General features: G+C 48.2%; 1 protein-coding gene across 5 annotated transcripts in view; it reads left to right on the top strand.

Moving 5' to 3' along the window:
• The window catches only part of sgsm2 (small G protein signaling modulator 2), a 283,232-nt gene that overhangs the window by 35,423 nt on the left and 224,853 nt on the right, over window positions 1-22,956 (top strand). For all 5 annotated transcript variants that reach the window (XM_038814470.1, XM_038814473.1, XM_038814469.1 and 2 more), the window contains exon 3: window positions 18,578-18,653. In XM_038814470.1, coding sequence (XP_038670398.1) covers window positions 18,578-18,653 — 76 coding nt within the window. The remainder of the gene's footprint in view (window positions 1-18,577; window positions 18,654-22,956) is intronic.

The raw sequence follows: 22,956 nt of genomic DNA, 5'->3' as shown, positions 1-22,956 counted from the left end.
AACCCTTGGGGGGAGAGGTTAAATACCTTTCCTAGAAATAATTTTACAGTGATTGAGAAGCAACTGATGTACTTAATGAATGTCGATCTTAATTAAATGGCTTAAAACTGTAATCCGTGGAGTTCAGATGTGTAGATTGATCTAAAGATTACAGGAGGCATGCTCAGCTCTGGGTCTCCAAAGACGATACTGTCAATCATAAGAACATAAGAACATAAGAACAAGGAGCAGGAGTAGGCCATCTGGCCCCTCGAGCCTGCTCCGCCATTCAATTAGATCATGGCTGATCTTTTGTGGACTCAGCTCCACTTTCCGGCCTGGACACCATAAACCTTAATCCCTTTATTCTTCAAAAAACTATCTATCTTTACCTTAAAAACATGTAATGAAGGAGCCTCAACTGCTTCACTGGGCAAGGAATTCCATAGATTCACAACCCTTTGGGTGAAGAAGTTCCTCCTAAACTCAGTCCTAAATCTACTTCCCCTTATTTTGAGGCTATGTCCCCTATCGCCCAATATTAAAGACTAAATGATATTGTACAAAATATTATTGAGAAATTTGTTACACATCTCCCAGTCCCAAACTTGCCAAAGTTTAAAAAGATGTCTACTTTTGAATTACTTCAGTAACAAAGACCATTAATTTCCAGATGTTTTACAACGTTGACCTTGACTCTGAAATTTGGTAAGGAAAGACAGCTTTCATTTTAGCAAAAGTTGGAAAATTCCTCTGAAACGCCCCACTAAATTTGGTGCCACTGTGTTGGAAACTCCAGGTGCACATGAGCAACTCCAGTAAAGGGGTGGACGGGAGCATCTAGAATCATCGAATCCCTACAGTGCAGAAGGAGGCTATTTGGCCCATCGAGTCTGCACCGACCCTCTGCAATGCATCCTACTTAGGCCGACTCTTCCCCCCCCCCCCCCGGTCTTTTACCTGTAACCCCACCAAACCTTTGGACACTAAGGGGCAATTTAGCATGGGCAATCCACCTAACTTGCACATCTTTGGACTGTGGGAGGAAACCAGAGCACCCAGAGGAAACCCACGCAGACACGGGGAGAACGTGCAAACTATACACAAGGCTGGAATTGAAGCTGGGTCCCTGGTGTTGTGAGGCAACAGTGCCAATCACAGTGCCACCCCATGAGGAATTTCTTTGCCAAACTATTTTAAAACCAGATGAAAGAAAGACTGGCTCCTTCCCTGTTTGAGGCGGGTTGGATTTTAATTCGGGCTGCCTCCCTGTAAGCGGGGCAGTTGTGGTCCCGAAATCTCAAAGCGCCCCATTTTTGTCTGTACTCCAGTCCATGTCCTCATCACAGGAAACCTACCCCAGCCAGCTGTAGCATCCAGTCTGTTTTAAGCAGCAGACTCTTTCAACGTGCCAATGGGCAGAGGATACGCCATGCATGTGCTGTCCAGTTTTACTGAATAGAAAGAAATACATGCATTTATATAGCGCCATTCGCAGGATGTCTCAAAACACTTTACAGCCAGTCAATTTCTTTTGAAGTGCTGTAATTGTTATAATGTAGGGTTATACAGCAGCAGAGACACTAAAGGTTTTTTGCAGGGCCATGAGGCTTAATGAGCATAATCTGAGCTGCTTCCGTCACGGGTACCCACCCTCCGCAGACCTACTCCTCCTTCCTTAGGGACATGAAGGCTGGGAGATTTCACCAGCCTGGTAAGCTGCCTGTTTGCAGTTTGCAACTCAGTCGCATCATGGTGATGGGGTCTGACTCTTCAAAACGGACCTAGCCTCCCACTGACAGGATGGGAAAGGCAGGCACCTGACAGTTTAAATTTGCCGCACTGTTGAGAAGACAACAAAAGAAGGAGCTTGCATTTATATAGGGCCTTTCACATCCTCAGGATGTCCAAAAGCACTTTGCAGCCAATGGCGTACTTTTGAAATGTCACTATGTAAATTGAACGTAGAATATGGAATTTACAGTGCAGAATTAGGCCATTCGGGCCATCGAGTCTGCACTGTCCCTTTGGAAAGAGCACCCCACTTAAGCCCCTAATCTCCACCCTATCCCCTATAACCCAGTAACCCGACATAATCCTTTTGGACACTAAGGGGCAATTTATCATGGCCAATCCACCTAATCTGCACACCTTTGGACTGTGGGAGGAAACCGGAGCACCCGGAGGAAACCCACACAGACACGGGGAGAACGTGCCAACTCCGCACAGACAGTGACCCAAGCCGGGAACCGAACCTGGGACCCTGGAGCTGTGAAGCAACCATGCTAACCACTGTGTTGCCGTTCTGCATCCAGAATGTAGAGATGTGTCTTCGCTGTCGATTTGATTTTGATTTTCTTTCCTCATGTCCCACTGGCCACATATCTTCCTTTAACCAGCAGATGGTAGAATTACTCTCATAGTCCCACATAGATTCGGGAGTGACAAATCCAAATCCTCACTTCAGTCGCTCCTGCTGGAACGATATGGATGCCAGAGGGTTTGGCTGCGACTTCCCCCTAATTCCTGCAGCAGAATGGCCTCCGGCATTTAAGTCTCGAATGTTGAGCATGTTGGCATTTAATTCCTCCTTCCTCGACTTTGATGGACACATTTACCTGTTTAACTGAGATTGCAACTTCTATAATAAAATAGTAGACGAGGGAATTTGATATGATCGCATTAAGCATTTGTACTTAAATCATGCGATGCTGTGATTTCAACACCTTGCTTAGATTCACGCTTGAACATCCTATTCATGGGAAGCTTTGGAGTGCTGCACATGCCCTGAATCACACCCAGATCTCAGTGCTTACAAGAGCAGAGAAAATTGCACAGAGTTCAGCTCTGAGCTAATCCTTTCTCCTTGAATGCAACTTCACAACCATGCCAGAAAATGGTGCCTGATCTTGAGCACTCGGAAAATACCTTTTGTACCATATAAATACTGTGTCTGCAAGAGCAGGTATAAGGCTGGGTATTGAGGCTGTGGATGACTTGCCACCCGACGCTCCAGGGCTATTCTATTGTCTACAATAGCACAAATTGTGTGATGAAATTCTCTCATCCTGTCCTGGTGTGCCAAAGCTGGCCTGCAGGATAATGGCCACCCTGATCAGATCATCGCTCACTGTGTATCAGACATACTCCTCATGGATGGGCCTAAGACCACCATTTGTAGACTTGAAAAGTGCCCCGTCTACCTCAAATTACCCTGGAAGGGTTAAGTATCTGAAACATTTGGGCAACAGGTGTAACTAGCCATATCATGCTGTGGCAACATGGGCGGTGTTTTCCACTAACAGAATGTTGCCGTCAAACAAAAAGAGACATTCTGCCGAACACACACATGAGTGATGTGGTGCGTGAATTTCAATGACCGTGTGATGCCAGGTACCATGGGCCGCACTTTCTAACAACTGGCGTTTTGGATCAAACAGCACGTCCCTTTAGCTGTTCGCAATAGGCAGAGTACTGACTGCACTCAACCAACCGGTACTTGTAAAACTCAGAACATAATGTGTAATGTCAGATGTGATTCCACGAGTGGAAAGCACTTTCTGAACAATCCTGAAAATGCTAAGAATTATGCAAATTTACGCTTGCTAGAAGCTACACATATTCATTTACTTTTTATTCTTTTTATTTTAAAGTACCCAATTCATTTTTTCCAATTAAGGGGCAATTTAGCGTGGCCAATCCACCTAGCCTCCACATCTTTTTGGGTTGTGGGGGCGAAACCCGCGCAAACACGGGGAGAATGTGTCAACTCCACATGGACAGTGACCCAGAGCCGGGATCGAACCTGGCACCTCGGCGCCGTGAGGCAGCAGTGCTAACCACTGCGCCACCGTGCTGTCCCTTGAAATTACATATATTCATATACAGGAGCTTGTCCTCTGCAGGGAAAAGAAATATGATCAGCTAGTCCACCTTAAAAGCATAGGAGCCAATAGCTGCCTGGTGAATTTACCATAGTAATGTCTTGACCAATCAGAGCCAACTTGCCGACCAATCGGTATCCCCTGTTTTACGTGCAGTATAAATTGTTGTTCCCTTTGGAATTTGGCATTCTTACATCAGTCCTGATGGGTGCAAGATTAAAAGATTCAACAGCGTACCTCTTTTTTTCAGCAACACTCAAGTGATTTCGACAAATTGAGTGAGTGGGCGGTGGGCGGGAGGGGGTGGCACGGTGGTGCAGTGATTAGCACAGCTGGCCCATGCCGCCGAGGGCCTGAGTTCAATCCCGGCCCTGGGACACTGTCCGTGTGGAGTTTGCACATTCTCCCTGTATCTGTGTGGGCCTCACCCCCACAACCCAAAGATGTGCAGGGAAGGTGGATTGGCCACGCTAAATTGCCCCTTAATTGGGAAAAAAAATGAATTGGGTACTCTAAATTTTAGAAAAAAAATTAAATAAAGTTGAGTGAGTGGGCAAACACATGAAAAATGCAGCTCAATGTAAAAATATACACTTCGGTGTAAAGAACCGATAGAGAGGGTTTTATTTAAATGGTATTATATTGGGAAGTGTGGATGTACAAAGGTTTCCAGGTGTCCTTGTACACCAGTCAGTGAAAGTGGAGAGGCGGGTGCAGCAAGCAGTTAGGAAGGCGACTGGTATGTTGGCCTTCATTGCCAGAGGATTGGAGTTCGAAAATAGGGATGTCTCACTGCAGTTACACAAGGCCTTGGTGAGACTACACCTGGGCCGGGATTCTCCGAGCCTCCTCGCCGGGGCGGAGAATGGGGCGACTGGAGAATTGGCGCCAGTCGCGCGTGGTCGATGTGGCGCTGGTTGGGGGCCTTTGAAAGAGGCCCCCGCGTGATTCTGCGTCGGCAACTGGCCGAGTTCCCACCGGCGGGAGCTCGGAGCCGCGGCTGCGGTGGCTGTCCTGGTGCGTGGGGGGGGGGGGGGGGGTTGGCGGGGGGGATCCATCACCGGAGGGGCCTCCACGACGGCCAGGCCCGCGATCGGCGACGGGCGCGACCTGGTCAGGGGGGCCCTACTTCTTTGGCGCCGACCCGCTGTGCGGATCGACCATGTCGCGCGGACCCATGGCCGGCAGCGCAGGACCTCGTGTTGGCAGCTGGAGCTGCATGGAGCACTCTGGGGCCCTGCAAACCCCCTTAAAAACGGAGAATCACCCCGGACTTTCAAGAAAAAAAGACCGGAGTGATTCGCGCCCGTTTTCTCGCAGGCGTGGGAACATAGCCCCATTATTGGAGAATGCCGGCCCTGGAGTATTGAGTGCAGTTTTGGTCTCCTTAGAAAGGATACACCTGTCATAGAGAGAGTGCAGCGGAGGTCCACCAGGCTGATACTGGGGTTGGCGGGTCCGTCCTGTGAGGAGAGATTGGCTCGACTGGGCCTGTTTCACGAAGGATGGGAGGAGATCTGATTAAAATGTCTAAAATTCTAACAGGGCGGAACAGATTAGCTGCAGGGAGGATGTTTCCCCTGGTTGGGGAATATAGAACCGGAGGACACAGTCCCAGGATATGGCGTAGACCACTTAGGACTGAGATGAGGAAAATTATCTTCGCTAAAAGGGTAGTGAACCTGTGGAATTCTCTACCACAGGACGATGTCGAGGCAAAGTCACTGAATGTATTCAAGAAAGAGAGAGAGAATTTTTTTAAACAATTATTGGGATCAAGGGGTGTGGGGAGAAAGTGGGAATATGGCATTGAGATAGAGGGCCAGCCTTGGTCATATTGAATGGCCATAATCGAAGGGCCGAATGGCCTACTCCTGCTCCGAGTTTCAAAACTACCAAAAATTAGTTGCCAAACCGGTTTTTGTATCGGCAAATCAGTGGTGTAATAAGACATCTAAAGATGTCATTATTTTTCCCTTGAGGGAGATGAGTAAAGAACCACCTGATTCAGTCAGCCAGAGATGTCGGATTCATTCAACTAAATTGCCCTTGATGAGGACTTTTACGTAGCAGTTGAGTGGGAAACCATTTCAGCGCATCCATCCTGTTATGCTGCAGTTCTGGTCACACTTACTGAGCACGCAGATCTTTACAAGAATAATGATGTTTGTAGAAAAAGATTATGAAAACAGATATGAAAGACGGAAATTTGATTTGATTTCAGGTTGCAAATGTGTTTATCAAAGTAGATACAACCGCTGCTTCAAGAAAAACAGGTCGGATTATTAAACATTGAAAGCTCTGCACCCCATAACCAGTGATTTGCTGTAATTAATCTTTGTGTTTTTGACATCTGTATAATCGCAAAGACGTATGAACTGGCAGAAATGAGCTTGGTTCAGTGATTCAGATGGATCATCAAGCACCCGGGGCAGCATTCGGAGGAGAGCAGTGAGCTTTGCTGGAATCCTAGCCATTATTTCTCTTTGAACGAATATCATTAAAAGCCAGGTACTGGCCATCCATTTCCTTACTGTACATGGGGCCTATGTCTGCAAAAATGGATGCTGTATTTGCCCTGACTTGCACTTCAAGCTAATGTACTCTATGTTCAGCTCTTTAGACTCCCTTTTGAGATGCAATATGTAAGTTTTTCTTCTATGCTCTCCATTCTAGGCACATGCCTACCTAATGGGTTGGATTCTCCGCTGTCGGGATTCTCCGCTACTACTTCGTCCGTGGCAGCGCACCCACACCTGGGGATTTCCTGGCGGCATGAGGCTGCCCACATTGGGAAATCCCATTGGCCGGCTGGTGGGACGGAGAATCCCGCCCAATATATGGTGCGCGATTGAACGGCCACCCTGCACCCGAAAAGCAGCTCGCCGCGGAGCAGCATGACCGATGGAAGCCTGGAGACCCCTCTCCCGGGATCTGACGCGATCTCGCGAGACCTTGCGATGCAAATCCCGCACATTGTGGGTGGGGTCACTTTCAGGCAAGTCTACAGCGAGTCTCACTTCAATGTGCAGTTTCCTGAGGAACCCGAGGCACGGGATCTATCCCCCTTTGCCATGGAGATCTTGGGTGAGTGCCATCTAGTATTGGTCTTCACAAATGGGGACCAGATGAAATGGCACTTGTGGGGGTTCCAGGGGATTGGAGGCCCTCGGGTGCTTGCCCTCTGGTGTGGATTCCCTGCCTTTGAGATGGTCCACGTGCTTTTATATATTCCGTTCTCTATTTTTGACTGCATAGGAGACTCATCCTGTCTTCTCCACTATGGGCCCTGCTATCCACTGGGCGCGGTCTCCAAAATTCTGGACATGTACTGTGTCTCCTGGCTTGTACCATCTGTCCTGCCTCCGATGGTCATGATACCTCTCCTGGAGACATTGATTCTTCTCCAACTTCCTGCCAAGGTTGGAAAATGTCAAGCTTAAACAGGTCCAGAGCTGTCAACCCATCAGTAGCTCTGCCAGCACTACCCTAGTCGTAATATACGAGCACGATGCATTCGACCCTCTACGCCAGGCACAATCTGGATCATGGCCAGTGAGATCATCATATTTAAGGCTCATTTAAAATGCACAGCCTGTTTCAGGCCGCATTCATCCGGCTCCCAGTGGTCTCCGGCGACACCGGCCGGGACTCATGTTGGCACAAATTAAATCTAGTCTCCAAAAACAGACACAGGTGATGGCTGATGGAAAAGCAGTTTCAATACCTGTGTATTGAGTCAGCTTCCATGTGGGGTTATTCCCTGTGGCTCAGCTCAGTACACAGAGGAACAAACTCGACAACCTGGACAAGATGGCTATTTAATCAAGCTTGTTATGTGTACACGGAGAACAGACTGGATATCTGCCAAGATCTGTTCTGCTGAACAAAGACCAGAACACAATACTTGTACAACGTTCAAAAATCAATAGCCCACCCCAGTTGGACGCGATCCAATCCCTGAAGCTGCTATTTTTGAACTTGTCCAATAGAATTGCAAGCAGCGCATGATTGATCCTCATCCTGACAGCTGTGTACAGTCCCAGCAGCCTGTGCTGACTGTGAGAAACAGACCAACAGAACTAGCACCCTGAATTGTTTCAGAAAGACAAGGGCCGGGATTCTCCGGTATCCGGCAGGTGGGCCGCACCGGCGCCAAAGAGTGGCGTGAACCATTCCGGCGTTGGGCCGCACAGAAGATGCGGATTTCTCGGCACCTTCGAGGGCTAGGCCGGCGCTGGAATGATTGGCGGCGTGCCAACCGGCGGCGAAGGGCCTCCGCCGGCCGGCGTGAGTTGGCCCATGCACAGGAGCGCCAGCGGGTTCCCAGAATGCTGGCGTGATTCCTGCGCATGTGCAGGCGGTTTCTTCTCCGCGCCGGCCATGGCGGAGCTTTACACGGGCCGGCGCGGAGGGAAAAAGTGCCCCCACGGCACAGGCCCGCCCGCAGATCGGTGGGCCCCGATTGCGGGCCAGGCCACTGATTCCCCCCACGCCACCCCAAGGACTCTGCAGGCCGCCATCCGAGCCAGGTCCCGCCAGTACAGACCTTGTGTAATTCACACCGGCGGGAGTGGCCGAAAACAGGCGGCCGCTCGGCCCATCGGGGACTGGAGAAGTGCCCGGGGGGGGGGGGGGGGGCACTGCCAACGGCCCCCGACCGGCGCGGCGCGATCCCCACCCCCACCCCCCACCAAAAAACAGGCGCCGGCGTCGGAGCGGCGGGGCCGGATACCCCCCCCCCCCCCCCCCCCCAGTTGATTCTCCGACCCGGCAGCGGGAGTCAGAGAATCCCGCCCCAGATGTCAGAAGTAACGTCCTTTTGGTCAAGTTAGCTATCCTAAATCCCATTTGATTACTTATTACTGCTAGGTCCTAAAAATACACGTTTAATGGTTAATAATGATTACTCACTCCTATAATTCATCTCAATCCTTAACAAAATAACTTGCGTAAACCTACTTTCGTGGCATGCTAATTATTCAGTTTCAAGAGGTATCATCACTGAACCGCCCCCCCCCCCCCCCCCTTCAATGGCCACACAGGGGGCACATAGGCCATTTGAGACCTTTGGTGGTTGGGAACAGAGCCTGGCCCTGACCTGGCACTGCCAGGATGCTGGGGTAGCCTGGATGCCAGGGTGCCAGGTTGGCACAACCAAGGGTTGGGGCCTGTTTGGGGGGGGGGCGCATGCCCATGAAAGAGTGAAGGGGGGGGGTTATGAAAGGCGGAAGGGTGAAGAGGGGTGATCTGAAAGGCGGGGCAAAAAGTTGGGGGGGGGGCCTTCAGTGACCCCATAGTGGAGTATGCTCACTCGGGGCGGGAGGGTGATGCCTCGGTGCCCACGAGGATGGATGTATATGCGGCTGGGTCACCCTCATGCCTGGGGGTGGCTGCAGGGCGGGGGGGGGGGGGGAGGTCACGCGGACCGGAGGCCGGGGAAAGGTTGCCCTCCACGGTTGAGAGATGGGACTGTTGCCCGTCTCTGCAGGGAGGAGGGGTTTGTGATGTCCGTGGAGAGGGGGTATGGGGCACCCTCATCCTCACCTTGAGATTGGCGCCCTTTCAAAGCATCCCGATCTCTCAGGACCCGCCCGATCTCTCAGGACCCGCCCGATCTCTCAGGACCCGCTCTTGTCGGCGACTTTAGTTCCCCACTGTAGAAAAAAAATTCTAAGGGTGGCATTCCCGGCCGGGCTCACACGGCACCCATTTAATTCCCGCCCGAGGTCAATGAACCTTTACATGGTTTGCGGTCCGCCCCTTGCGATCTTGAAGCGGGCGAGGTGGAAGAATCCGGCCCTCAGTGTGACATGTTCCCGTGATGAGATGAGGACATTTTTCAGTTAACCCAATTAAATGATACTTTGACCATATTCACAAACTCGCTGCCTGTCCAAACATTTTCTCTTCTAATTGTTAGAAATATATTTTCTTTGTAAAACCTCAGTTTGTGATAATTCATCTGGAATAATTACATTCAGGCCTTTTCATTCATCACTGCAAAACATAAATAGAACTTGGATTGTAAAAAAATCTTCAATGCGGAGCAAAGTGGCACCTTCCCTGCACAGGCACATTAATGCCCAAAGCGAATATTTGCACAGCCTTATAAGTTTATTTCTATTTGAAGCTGCAGTGTGTTGTGTTCACCTTGCCTTTATTAAACCAAGATGTGGAGCGGTGCAGCCTTCTTTATAGATAGCAATAGTGTGTAATATTCAGGGAAGCACCTTCAAACTCTTCCTCTTCTCCAGACAGTACCCACAAATTCTCTTTATTCAGTATATGTATTTGGAAGTTATGCTTATTTGCGGGGGGGGGGGGGGGGGGGGATGTAAAATTGTATGGACGGGATTCCCCCATGGATCCTGCCCGCCCAATCCAGACGCAATTTCACAGTTGGACAGGCAGTGCTTCAGGTGGGAGACCCACCCTTTCACCTATTATGGCCCATAAATGGCCACTTACCAGACACTTACTGTCCTTTTCCCGCCCGGCCTCAATTTTTAGGCTGGTGGCACTGGATGCGAGGAGGGAAGGACACAGAGGAATAAACTTTTCTCCATCTCTCAGAGAGGAAAGGTGAAGGGGGTCGTCTCAATCTGAAGGCCTGGGTGACACTGCCAGGGTGCCAGGTTGGCAGTGCCAGGGTGCCCAGATGCTGGGGGAATGCCAGAGTACCACCCTGCCCTGTCCCCAAACGCGCAGGGGTCGCCAATGGTCTGTGGGACACCCCAATGTGCCGTTATGCTGTTAGTCTTACATTTGCGTGAACCAGTACTAAAAGGCGCCCTGGCGAGGTCCCGGGCGCCGGGTGAATGCGACGTCCGGGTATTTAAATGATTCATTCAGCTGATTTAAATACGCAGATCTGGATCTTGCCCAATGAGGGCGAGACCCAGATCACACCAGGCGGACCGAGTCAGGTGACTCGTGATCATCCCGGCGCAGAGCCCAATTTGGGGCTCTCCTGCGATTTACCCGTAGGTCCACGCCGGGCACAACGGGGTTGCTGAATCCCACCCATTATTTCATTGGAGGCAGTTCGGAGAGGTCACCAGGATGATCCCGGTATGGAGAGATTGTCTTATAAGCAGAGGTTAAACAGTTCGGAACTCTATTTATTGGAATTTAGACGAATGAGAGGTGATCTTATTGAAACGTATCGGATTCTAAAGGGGCTTGACAGAGGAATAGTGAGAGGATGTTTCCCCTTATGAGAGAGCCTAGGACCAGAGGACACAGTCTCAGAATAAAGGGGAGCCAATATAAGACTGAAGTGAGGAGGAATGTCTTCTCTCAGAGGGTTGAGAGTCTTTGGAACTCCTGTCACAGAGCGCTATAGGGACCTTGTGTGTATTTAAGACTGGGATAGATTCTTGATCAGTAAGGGAATCGAGGGCAGGAAAGTGGCCGCGAGGAATATCGGATCAGCCATGATCCTATTGCGTGGCAGAGTAGGCTTGAGGGGCCGAACGGCCTACTCCTGTTGCTAATTCTTACCGTCTTATGACTCTCCGTACGGTGAGCCCCCACCCCCCAGTGGGAGACAGGTTCGGAGGGGGAGGGTACAGGCAGGCCTGGTGCTGCATTTTCAAACCCTCCGCCTTCACACACACCTCTGTTGATCTGGAGTGGGAAACGCTGGCACAGCTGGCTCTGAATTGCCACATATACTCGTCTAGCAGAGACGCTTCTGTGGTCAGCTGCTGAGTTATAGTTCTCACCGAGCCAAAAGAAAAATACAGATTTTTCATGAATTATTCATCCAACACCACACACTGTGCAGCGATGTATTGTCTGAACACGCCAGTGGAGGGCTGTAAAATCCAGCCCGTGACTTCCGTGTTCTATCGTGCAGCACCTGGCCATCCAAGTGTTCGATGCTTGCTAATGACCCCTCCCCTTCTTGCCTAATTCTGCAACTTCCTGTTCACAATCAAATGAATGAGCCAACACTTTCTCCAGCTTGTTGTCGGCAAAATCGAAGCCACCCTCTTCATCGTCCATCAACCCCCCCCCCCCCCCCCCCCAAGCGCAGCCCCAGCTTTGAATCTGTCAATTTTCCCAGCTGACACCATGACAGACACAGATTCACCTGAGGAAGGAGCAGTGCTCCGAAAGCTAGTGTTTGAAACAAACCTGTTGGACTTTAACCTGGTGTTGTAAGACTTCTTACTGTGCCCACCCCAGTCCAACGCCGGCATTTGGGGCCTCACGGTAGCATGGTGGTTAGCATCAATGCTTCACAGCTCCAGGGTCCCAGGTTCGATTCCCGGCTGGGTCACTGTCTGTGTGGAGTCTGCACGTCCTCCCCGTGTGTGCGTGGGTTTCCTCCGGGTGCTCCGGTTTCCTCCCACAGTCCAAAGATGTGCGGGTTAGGTGGATTGGCCATGCTAAATTGCCCGTAGTGTAAGGTTAATTGTTGGGTTACGGGTATACGGGTTACGTGGGTTTAAGTAGGGTGATCATTGCTCGGCACAACATCGAGGGCCGAAGGGCCTGTTCTGTGCTGTACTGTTCTATGTTCTATGTTCTATCTCCACATCATGTCAGACACAGCACTGGGTGTACTGCTCAACTCACTCCCACTTGCTCCTTCACCTGATCAATGACTGCTTTCTTCATCTTCCTGACATTGATCCCTCCTTACCTAACTTTGCCCCACAGTAGCCTTACACCACGTGCTCTTCATCCAAAAGGGCAGCACGGTAGCACACGTGGGTAGCACTGTGGCTTCACAACGATAGGGTCCCAGGTTCGATTCCTGGCTTGGGATCACTGTCTGTGCGGAGTCTGCGCGCTCCCCCCCCGTGTCTGCGTGGGTTTCCTCCGGGTGCTCCGGTTTCCTCCCATGGTCCAAAGATGTGCAGGTTAGGTGGATTGGCCACACTAAATTGCCCTTGGTGTCCAAAAAGGTTAGGAGGGGTTATTGGGTTATGGGGATAGGGTGGAAGCGAGGGCTTACGTGGGTCCGTGCAGATGGCCTCCTTCTGCACTGCATGTTCTATGTTCTAAAAGTTAGATCCCTCTAATGGTCCTAGTCAGCCACACCACTCTCTCTGACAAGTCTATTAAAATACCATTGCCGCCGTCCCATCAGCCCATTCCCTTAACCGCTCCAAATCCCACTGTCCATTATTAAGGATGAGATTGCGGAGTACTTGGAAGAGCATGGTAAAATAGGGCTGAGTCAGCACGGATTCGTCAAGGGGAGGTCATGCCTGACAAATCTGTTAGAATCCCTCGAGGAGGTAACGAGGAAGTTAGACAAAGGAGAACCAGTGGACGTGATCTATTTGGATTTCCAGAAGGCCTTTGACAAGGTGCCATACAGGAGGCTGCTAAATACGATGAGAGGACATGGTGTTAGGGGCAAGGTACGGGCATGGATAAAGGATTGGCTGACTGGCAGAAGGCAGAGCGGGGATAAAGGGGTCCTTTTCAGGATGGCAGCCGGTGACTGGTGATATTCCGCAGGGGTCAGTGTTGGGACCACAACTATTCACGACAGACATTAACAACCCATAAGAAGGAACTGGGGGCATTGTTGCTAAGTTTGCAGATGATACGAAGATATGTAGAGGGGCAGGTGGTGTTGAGGAAGTAGGGAGGCTGCAGAGGACTCGGACAGGCTAGGAGAGTGGGCAAAGAATTGACAGATGGAATACAATGTGGAAAGTGTGAGGTTATACACTTTTATAGGAAGAATAGAGGCATAGATAATTTTCTAAATGGGAAATGCCTTTGTTAATCTGAAGCACATAGGGATTCAGGAGTCCTAGTTCAGGATTCTCTCAGGGTTAACATGTAGGAACCGTTGGTAGTTAAGGCAAATGCATTCATTTTGAGAAGGCTAGAATACAAGAGCAGGGATGTACTGCTGAGGCTTTGGTCAGACCCCATTTAGAATATTGTGAGCAGTTTTGGGCCCCATATCTAAGGAATGATGCACTGGCCTTGCAGAGGGTCGAGAGGAGGTTCAGAAGAATGATCCCTGGAATGAAAAGCTTGTCGTATGAGGATCGATGACAGATGGAGTTCAGAAGGATGAGGGGGGGATCTTATTGAAACTTATAGAATACTGAGAGACCTGGATAGAGTGGACGTGGAGGAGATGTTTCCACTAGTAAGAGGATCTAGAACCAGAGGGCTCAGCCTCAGACTAACGGGACGATCCTTTAAAACAGAGATGAGGAGGAATTTCTTCAGCCAGAGGGTGGTGAATCTGTGGAACTCTTTGCCGCAGAAGGCTGTGGAGGCCAAATCACTGAGTGTCTTTAAGACAGAGACAGATAGGTTCTTGATTAATTCGGGGATCAGGGGTTATGGGGAGAAGGCAGGAGAATGGGGATGAGAAAAATATCAGCCATGATTGAATGGCAGAGCAGACTCGATGGGCCGAGTGGCCTAATTCAGCTCCTATGTCTTATGGTCTCTCCGTGCTGCCCAGTCAGTTGCAACCAAAGTTCTTGCCCTCCGTTTAAGTATTTTTGTAGCCTTGCCCCACCCAACTTCCTTTTGTCCTCATGTGTGCTCTTAAATCCTTTGGCACTGCAATACAATTTATTCCAAATCCATTATTGAACTTCCGTCTTTGGAAATCCATCCCTGGCTTTCTCCACTTAGCCAAATCCCTCCCTGCTTTTGAAATTTAATTTTGAACCTTTCTGCTCAATCCTGCCTTTGGCTGCCCATTTCAATCACCCCCCCCCCCCCCCCCCCTCCTCCCCATCCACCTATTTCCCCTCTTTCGCTTCTGCTCATGGCCACTGATTTTTCATTCAGCCCCTCCCCCAAACTAAAGCACGTTGGGGCCACTTTCTGCAGCAAAGGACGGTGTTGCAATACGAGCCAATCGAATTGAACAGTTACTGAGAAGAGAAGCAAAATGCTGTGTGTTCTCCAAAGATTGCCTGGGATTTATCCCACGCTACCTGTGGAATACCTGAGTGAAAGTCCAGAGTGTAGTGTTGCGTTTATTGAACTTGTAGGTGCACATGGAAGCTGTGTTTTTCCTTTGTCGATGGGGATGAGTGTGGAGCTGCTTTCATCGTCAGGCATTGTCCACTCCTTCAGTAACAGGGCTGAAAATGCACAGTCTGCAAGCAGCAGAGTTGTATTTATCTCTTATTTTAATAGAGGAGCAAGAAATGCTAGAATGAGGGGGAGGGGAGGGGCGGGGAACACATGAAATTTCACATGAACGTATTAACATGATTGTTACTAATAACACACAATGAAATTTCAATCCCATGTCTTAAAAAACTGAAAGAAGGGTGGCACGATGGCGTAGTGGTTAGCACTACTGCCTCATGGTGCCGAGGATCCCGGCCCCGGGTTACTGTCCGTGTGGAGTTTGCACATTCTCCCCGTGTCTGCATGGATCTCACCCCCATAACCCAAAGATGTGCAGAGTAGGTGGATTGGCCACGCTAAATTGTACCTTAATTGGAATTTTGTTTTAAAAAAGAAAGAAAAGACATTTTAACTTTTGTTATTTTTGCAAATAAATGAAAAAGCACTTTTAAAAAACATAACCACCAACGTAAGTGAGAAAGAGTAAGCAATTCCTAATCGCTTGACAGTAGCTGGGTTTTACCTCTCTCCTTTGTGGGTCCCACCTACCTCTCTTTCAAACGATGCTGTTGGTTACCACAGAGAATTTTTTTAAATTTAGAGTACCCAATTCATTTTTTCCAATTAAGGGGCAATTTAGCGTGGCCAATCCACCTATCATGCACATCTTTGGGTTGTGGGGGCGAAACTTACGCAAACACAGGGAGAATGTGCAAATTCCACAAGGACAGTGACCCAGGGCTGGGATCGAACCTGGGACCTCGGCGCCGTGAGGCAGCAGTGCTAACCATTGCGCCACCATGCTGCCCAGGTTACCACAGAAATTATTTTAATTTTCTGTGTTTTCAGTTAACAATGCTATCTGGGGGCAGCACGGTGGCGCAGTGGATAACACTGCTGCCTCACGGCGCTGAGGACAGAGGTTCGATCCCGGCTCTGGGTCACTGTCCGTGTGGAGTTTGCACATTCTCCCCGTCTTTGCGTGGGTTTCGCCCCCACAACCCAAAGATGTGCAGGGTAAGTGGATTGAACAAGTTAAATTGCCCCTTAATTGGAAAAAATAAATTGGGTACTCTAAATTTATATTTTAAAAAAAACAATGCTATCTTGGACAGTGGCTGAAACATTCATTACATTGACAGACAGTCAGGGTAGAGGCCCCTCTTACATTGACTGGTCGTTTTATTTTGTATCGAGGTAGTACGGAGCGCCACGTACATCTACAGTTATGGACGATTTTAAGATGGAGTTTAAGGCATAATGCAGTGGTTCCTACTTTGTTGCGACATAGAAATGGCATTGCAGCAGTGGAGCCGGGTATCTATCAATGCTGAAAGAACTCCTGACGGGAGGCATTCTTGCACCCACCCCTTGAACCTGGCACAGCTTGTGGTACACCCTGGGGTTGAAAGGCGGGCATATGTGGACCTCTACCCTGACTGTCAGAATGTGACTCACAGCCGCAGTAAAATGGGTGCCTCTGGCTGTGAAACACACTGTAGTGTAGCCAGTGACTTCGCTACACCTGCAGTGAGAAAGTCAGATGTGACAACTGTACTTAAACTCACTTTCTCTACTCATTGGATGGTTTACATGAGCTTCATATTTTACTCCATGCGAATGTGCAGCCTGAACTATCCTGAACAACACAGTTCAAGGTCTATTGCAAGAGGATCAGAACAAACGACACCACTCATTCGAACCACAATTTAAAATAGGTGTCTAGCTATTTTGAAGAAGTGTTCTTATTGTTCCAAATTTGAAGGGGAAGAGAAGACGAGGAGAGGAATTTTCTGTTCAAAGAATTTCCACTCCATCCTTGGATGGCAAATCTTTGGAATTCTCTGCCCCAGAGGGCAATAGGGGGCTCAGCCATTGAATGGGTTCACGGTGGAGTTTGATAGTTTTCTACATATTAAAAACATCGAGGGATACAGGGGTAGTTCAGGGAAATGGTGTTGAAGTATTGAATCATTGAATCCTTACAGTGTAGAGGGAGGCCATTCAGCCCATTCACTGACCCTTGGAAAGAGCACCTACCTAGGTCCATGGCCCCACCCTTTCCCCGTTATCCCACCTAACCTTTGGGCATTAACGGACAATTTAGCATGGCCAATCCACCTAAACTGCACATCTTTGCATTGTAGGAGGAAACTGGAGCATCCAAAAGAAACCCTCACAGACACTGGGAGAATGTGTGGACTCCACGTAGACAGTCAGCTAAGGCTGGAATGTAACCCGGGGGATCCCTAGCGTTGGGATACAGCAGTGCTAACCACTGTCCCAACGTGCCATCCCCTCAGAAGATCAGCAATGATCTCATTGAATGGCAGGGCTGATTTGAAGGGCTGAATGGCCTGCTGCTCCTATTTTTTGGGCTGGATTCTCCATTTCGCGATGCCGGAAGGAGAATTTGGCTTCAGGCAGAAAATGGGATCGGGGTCTGATGCTCCGATCCCCAGCAGGCGTTGGGATCAAAGATCGCACCCCGTGCCACATGGGAGGATTCAAATGGGCCATTAAGACCCACTTGCATCCTATTAACGGACTGGACGCCATACTTTCCAGGCACACATGATTCTATGGTCTTTTGGGCCGGGAATCATGTGGGTGAGAATTGGTGCTGGTCTAGATAAGCATGGTCCTGATGCGGTGGGCCAAATGGGTAACCCTTTTTTAAAGGAGTTGCCCCCCAAATTTCATTGGAGGGCCACCATCCCCCCCCCCCCCACAATGCAAGACCTTCCCACCAGACCCCCCCCCCCCCACTAGTGACCCCCTAATTAGGGAGACCCCCAACTAACACCAGAGGCCCCATAAGAGAGACTCCTGCCTGGAAGCCCCCCCATTAGAGAGACCCCTGCCCAGATGATGCTAGAGAGACGTCTAGACAGAGGCAGTGAAAAAGATCTGCTTTAAAACTCACCTGGACAGTACACCTGTTGGCTCAGGCAGAGGAAGCAGCACCTGTCAATTTCTGGAAAGAGTAAAACCAATCAGCTGGATTTAAACTCCTCAAATCTTTAATCTGCAAGTCTTTCATTCGTATCTCTGTGAAACTGCTTTGACTAGGCTGTGATTGACAGCTTCCACTCACACCCAACTATCTGCATTGATTCATTCATCCCCCTTCAGGCTTGAGTGGCTTTGAAGTACCCAACTGTGAAACAAACGCAATCTTTACAAACATCTCGCTATGATTGACAGCACCTGGACCACATCAAAGATAGTTAAGTGCTTTCTACAGAGAAAAAGAGGAAGTGAGAGCACTTAAAGCACTAACTACTATCCTCCCACTTTCCCACTTCTGTGATGTATATTGTATGGATATGTTGCTCATGTTCTGACTCCATTCCCTGCATAGGAGAGCTTTTACTGGCCTCTGTTTATATGGACTGGGATGATGCCAGAAATGCAGAGACTTTTCTGTAGTCAGCTGCTCTGGGCCTGGTTAAGGGTAGCCTGATTTATAGTTCCTACTGCCGCAGGGCTTCCTCTCACGTTGTCCCTGAGCTGAAAGAAAAATACTGATTATTTCACAATTTTTTAATATAACACCACAAGTTTGTTCTCAAAAATGCTCTGCTGGGAAGTATTGACTGATGTTTTTCCTTTGCAATTTTGTGCTACAGGTGAAACAAATCATGGAAGAAGCCGTCACCAGGAAGTTTGTGCATGAGGACAGCAGCCATATCATTGCCTTGTGCAGTAAGTAGCACTAAACACAACTTGCTTGTGACCGGAAAGTGCAAGATAAACGTGGACAACAAAATATGTTGAGATGTATTACTAAGACATATACATGGTCCCATACATGTACACAAACACGCTTGTGTTATTTTATTTTCATTTGGATACAATTTATTTCCTTTTGAATCTAGTTATATTGGGTACGCAGTCAATTATTGTGTTGAAAAGAGAAATTGACACTTGAGAAGTGAGGATTGGAGATTAGGTGGATATAACCTCCATGGTTAACAAATTTGTGGAGTGGTTTTGCTGGGTCCAATGGCCGACTCTTGTACCCATGATTCTAACGTTCGAGAGTGGAGGTCCAGCAAGCATTTGGATGACATTTGTTCATTTCCCTATGTTACAACAGCAGCAGATCTCAGAGGGAAACCTGCCTTACTGATCATTATCCTTTGATTTGATTTGATTTATTATTGTCACAGGTATTAGTATGCAGTGAAAAGTATTGTTTCTTGCATGCTGTACAAACAATGCATACCGTACATAGGGAAGGAAGGAGAGACTGCAGAATATAATGTTACAGTTATAGCAAGATGTAGAGAAAAGATCAACTTAATACGTTGTAGGTCCATTCAAAAGTCTGATGGCAGCAGGGAAGAAGCTGTTCTTGAGTCGGTTGGTACATGACCTCAAACTTTGGTATCTTTTTCCTGACGGAAGGAGGTGGAAGAGAGTATGTCCAGGGTGCGTGGGGTCCTTAATTATGCAGGCTGCCTTTCTGAGGCAGCGGGAATTGTAGACAGAGTCAATGGATGGGAGGCTGGTTTGTGTAATGGACTGGGCTACATTCACGGCCTTTTGTAGTTTCCTGCGGTCTTGGGTAGAGCAGGCTCCATACCAAGCTGTGATACAACCAGAAAGAATGCTTTCTATGGTGCATCTGTAGAAATTGGTGAGGGTAGTAGCTGACATGCCAAATTTCCTTAGTCTTCTGAGAAAGTAGAGTAGTTGGTGGGCTTTCTTAACTATAGTGTTGGCATGGGGGGACCAGGACAGGCTGTTGGTGATCTGTACACCTAAAAACTTGAAGCTCTCGACCCTTTCTACTTCATTCCCATTGATGTAGACAGAGGCATGTTCTCCACTATGCTTCCTGAAGTCGATGACAATCTCCTTCGTTTTGTTGACATTGAGGGAGAGATTATTGTCGTCGCACCAGTTCACCAGATTCTCTATCTCATTCCTGTGTCTTGTCATTGTTTGAAATCCGACCTACTACGGCGGTGTCATCAGCAAATTGGAAAATCGAGTTGGAGGGGAATTTGGCCACACAGTCATAGGTATATAAGGAGTATAGTAGGGGGCTGATGACACAGCCTTGTGGGGCACCGATGTTGAGGCTGATCGATGAACCTTTTTGTATTTCAAAAACAAGAGGGGGAAAGCTAGCGACCCCAAGAGCATAGAACTCCAATAATTTTAGGATTTTAAATATTAAAAGATTCATTAGCAAGAAAATAATTAAGCACACAAGTTACACAGTTTAAACAGTCCGACAGAAAAATCCCCCAAAAACATCCTGCAAATTTTACATCCAACCACACCACGTTTCATTACAAATGCATGAACGTTAGACCGTTACCCCTTTTTATCTCTCAGCCCTTACAGACAAACTGTCTCTCTTAATCGTCCCCCCAGGTTAATTAATCATGGACACACACACACACATGGCTTTCTTTACACAATGCACCATAATCCCAAAATGTTTTTATAAATTACATCCATCATCATACCTAATAGTGTTATTTTATGTGAACTGCCTTTTTTCTTGAGGGGGCAGAATGACTGAATCTGAATCATGAGACTCAATTAGTAGTTATGAAACATATCACTTCTGGCCACTCAATGTGGCAGTACTTTACACTTTCAGCTTAATCCACTCGATTCGAACCCCAATTAAAATCTAGACAGTTCTTAAAAGTTTGCATTACAAATTCCCCTTTCTAACAGAATTGTTTAATGCGTCCGGTCGCAGCAGATCATGCTGGGCTTGAGGTTCCTATTTTTCTTCACTGTTGGTGTTTTGCTGATCAACTGGAAATGCACAACTCCAGAGAAAATAATTTTAGGTTACTTTGTTACTTTACGGAAAAGCAGTTTATAGTATTTCCCAGCCTCCAAGGCACTGCCATTGTGGTGTGTGCTCCACACCAAGAACCTGGCACATTTCTCAGCAGAAAGATATAGCACTCCCCTGGGTGTCCAGCTACTTACAAACACTGACGGTGAACGTTGCGTGCAAACCTGGTTTCCTGCAAGCGGTCATGATGCTTTCATCCCACACCGGTCCTCTGGGCTGTCTTTATTGCAACTGCAACCCATCCTACAACTGGCCAATGGTCTTTCCTTTCAGTCAAACCTTACCAACCTTGCCCTCACGTCACCACAAATAGAAACATCACCCCCAGGCCCAGAACAAAAAGACAAATGTATCCAACAGCTTAATTCCAATTAACAGTGCAATTTACTGAAATAATTATGAATCACCCGTATACAAGCCCTAGGTGTCTATATTTAACGCTATATAAACTATCCTCGTTCTCCTGCCAAGTGTTTCGCCATTGGCTGAAGTTCGGGTAAGGGGAAGGGTGCGGAAAGCTGCTGATATTCTATTGAGGACACTTTGGTTGGCCATGTTGGATTGGACATCCATGAGCTGAGATGGGTCTTGAAGGCTTTACTGTGGACTGCAGCATCTCTTAAGACCATAAGATATAGGAGCAGAATTTAGGCCACTCGGCCCATCGAGTCTGCTCCACCATTCAATCATGGCTGATATTTTTCTCATCCCCATCCTCCTGCCTTCTCCCCATTAACCCCTGATCCCCTTATTAATCACGAACCTATCTATCGCTGTCTTAAAGACACTCAATGATTTGGCCTCCACAGCCTTCTGCGATAAAGAGTTCCACAGATTCACCACCCTCTGGCTGAAGAAATTCCTCATCTCTGTTTTAAAGGAGCGGCTTTTTTGTCTGAGATTGTGCCCTCTGGTTCTAGTTTTTCCCACAAGTGGAGACATCCTCTCCACGTCCACTCTATCCAGGCCTCGCAGTATCCTGCAAGTTTCAATTAGATCCCCCCTCATCCTTCTAAACTCCAACGAGTACAGACCCAGAGTCCTCAACCATTCCTCATACGAGAAGCTCTTCATTCCAGGGATCATTCTTGAGCACCTCCAATGGCGGTCTGGCCCAGCTGGCTGCTTGCCAGCAGCAAGGGCACGGTTGGAGTCAGTGGAAGTTTTAATTTGATTAATACAATGCACCAGAATTATTGCAAAAACAGACATGGTTGCTGAATTATTTTCTCAGGGGTGGGTTGGGAAGAGTTCAATCTCCAATGATTGTTGAAGAATTTTCCAACTTACCCCGAACCGGCTTTCTTTTAATATTGGAGAAGACAGACGTACACAACGTGTGTCAGCTTTTCTACTGAAGACCAAGTTGTCTTTTTAATAATTCGCACTGTACGCAGGACACCTCCAGAGGTTGCCCGCATCTCGCTGGGGCTGCAGACTGCCATGTACACTAATACATTGTTATTGTGGAGCTGTCTCCAGTGCACTCAGAACTAATTAGATGGAAACTGCTGTACCGTGGCCAACTGTCCCCATGTAAAACAAAATGTATTAAAGATGATTAAAGGAGTTGATAAGGTAGACAGAGAGAAATTATTTCTCCTGGTGAGAGAGCACTGAACAAGGGGCTTGGAATATAAAGAGGTAGAAGCTTTGTTGCAGATGCACTGTTCGAGCTCTGGTTACACCCATTCAGTTCCAAGTGCCCCTCCCTAGGAAGGATATGTCGGCCCTTGGTGGGAGCGCAGGGGCAGATTCACCAGAATGATGATGGGGCTAAAGGTTAAGTCATGGAGGAGAGGTTGCATAGACTAGCTTTGTGTTCTCTTGAACATAGAATTTGAGGTCTTTAAGCTAATGAAACAATTTGAAAGGGTAGATATTAAAGAGAAACTATTTCCCCTGAATAATGGGAGCATTAACTTAAAATTAAAGGTAGGCTGCTCGGGGGTCATGTCAGGAAGCACTTCTGCACACACGGATTGTGAAATTCTGGAACTCTGTTCCCCCACCGCTCCGGCCCCTCCCTGCCAAAAACAAAAGGCTGTTGAGGCTTGAGGGTATCAATTGAATATTTCAGAACTGAGATTTATTTATTTTAGTTAGCCGAGGTTGTGAAAGTGAAAAAGTCAAAATCGCTTATTGTCACGAGTAGGCTTCAAATGAAGTTACTGTGAA

Source organism: Scyliorhinus canicula, chromosome 12 (genome assembly GCF_902713615.1).
Source record: "Scyliorhinus canicula chromosome 12, sScyCan1.1, whole genome shotgun sequence".
Lineage (NCBI taxonomy): Eukaryota > Metazoa > Chordata > Chondrichthyes > Carcharhiniformes > Scyliorhinidae > Scyliorhinus > Scyliorhinus canicula.
The sequence above is the reverse complement of the archived record's forward strand: the minus strand, read 5'-3'. Positions and strand labels throughout refer to the sequence as shown.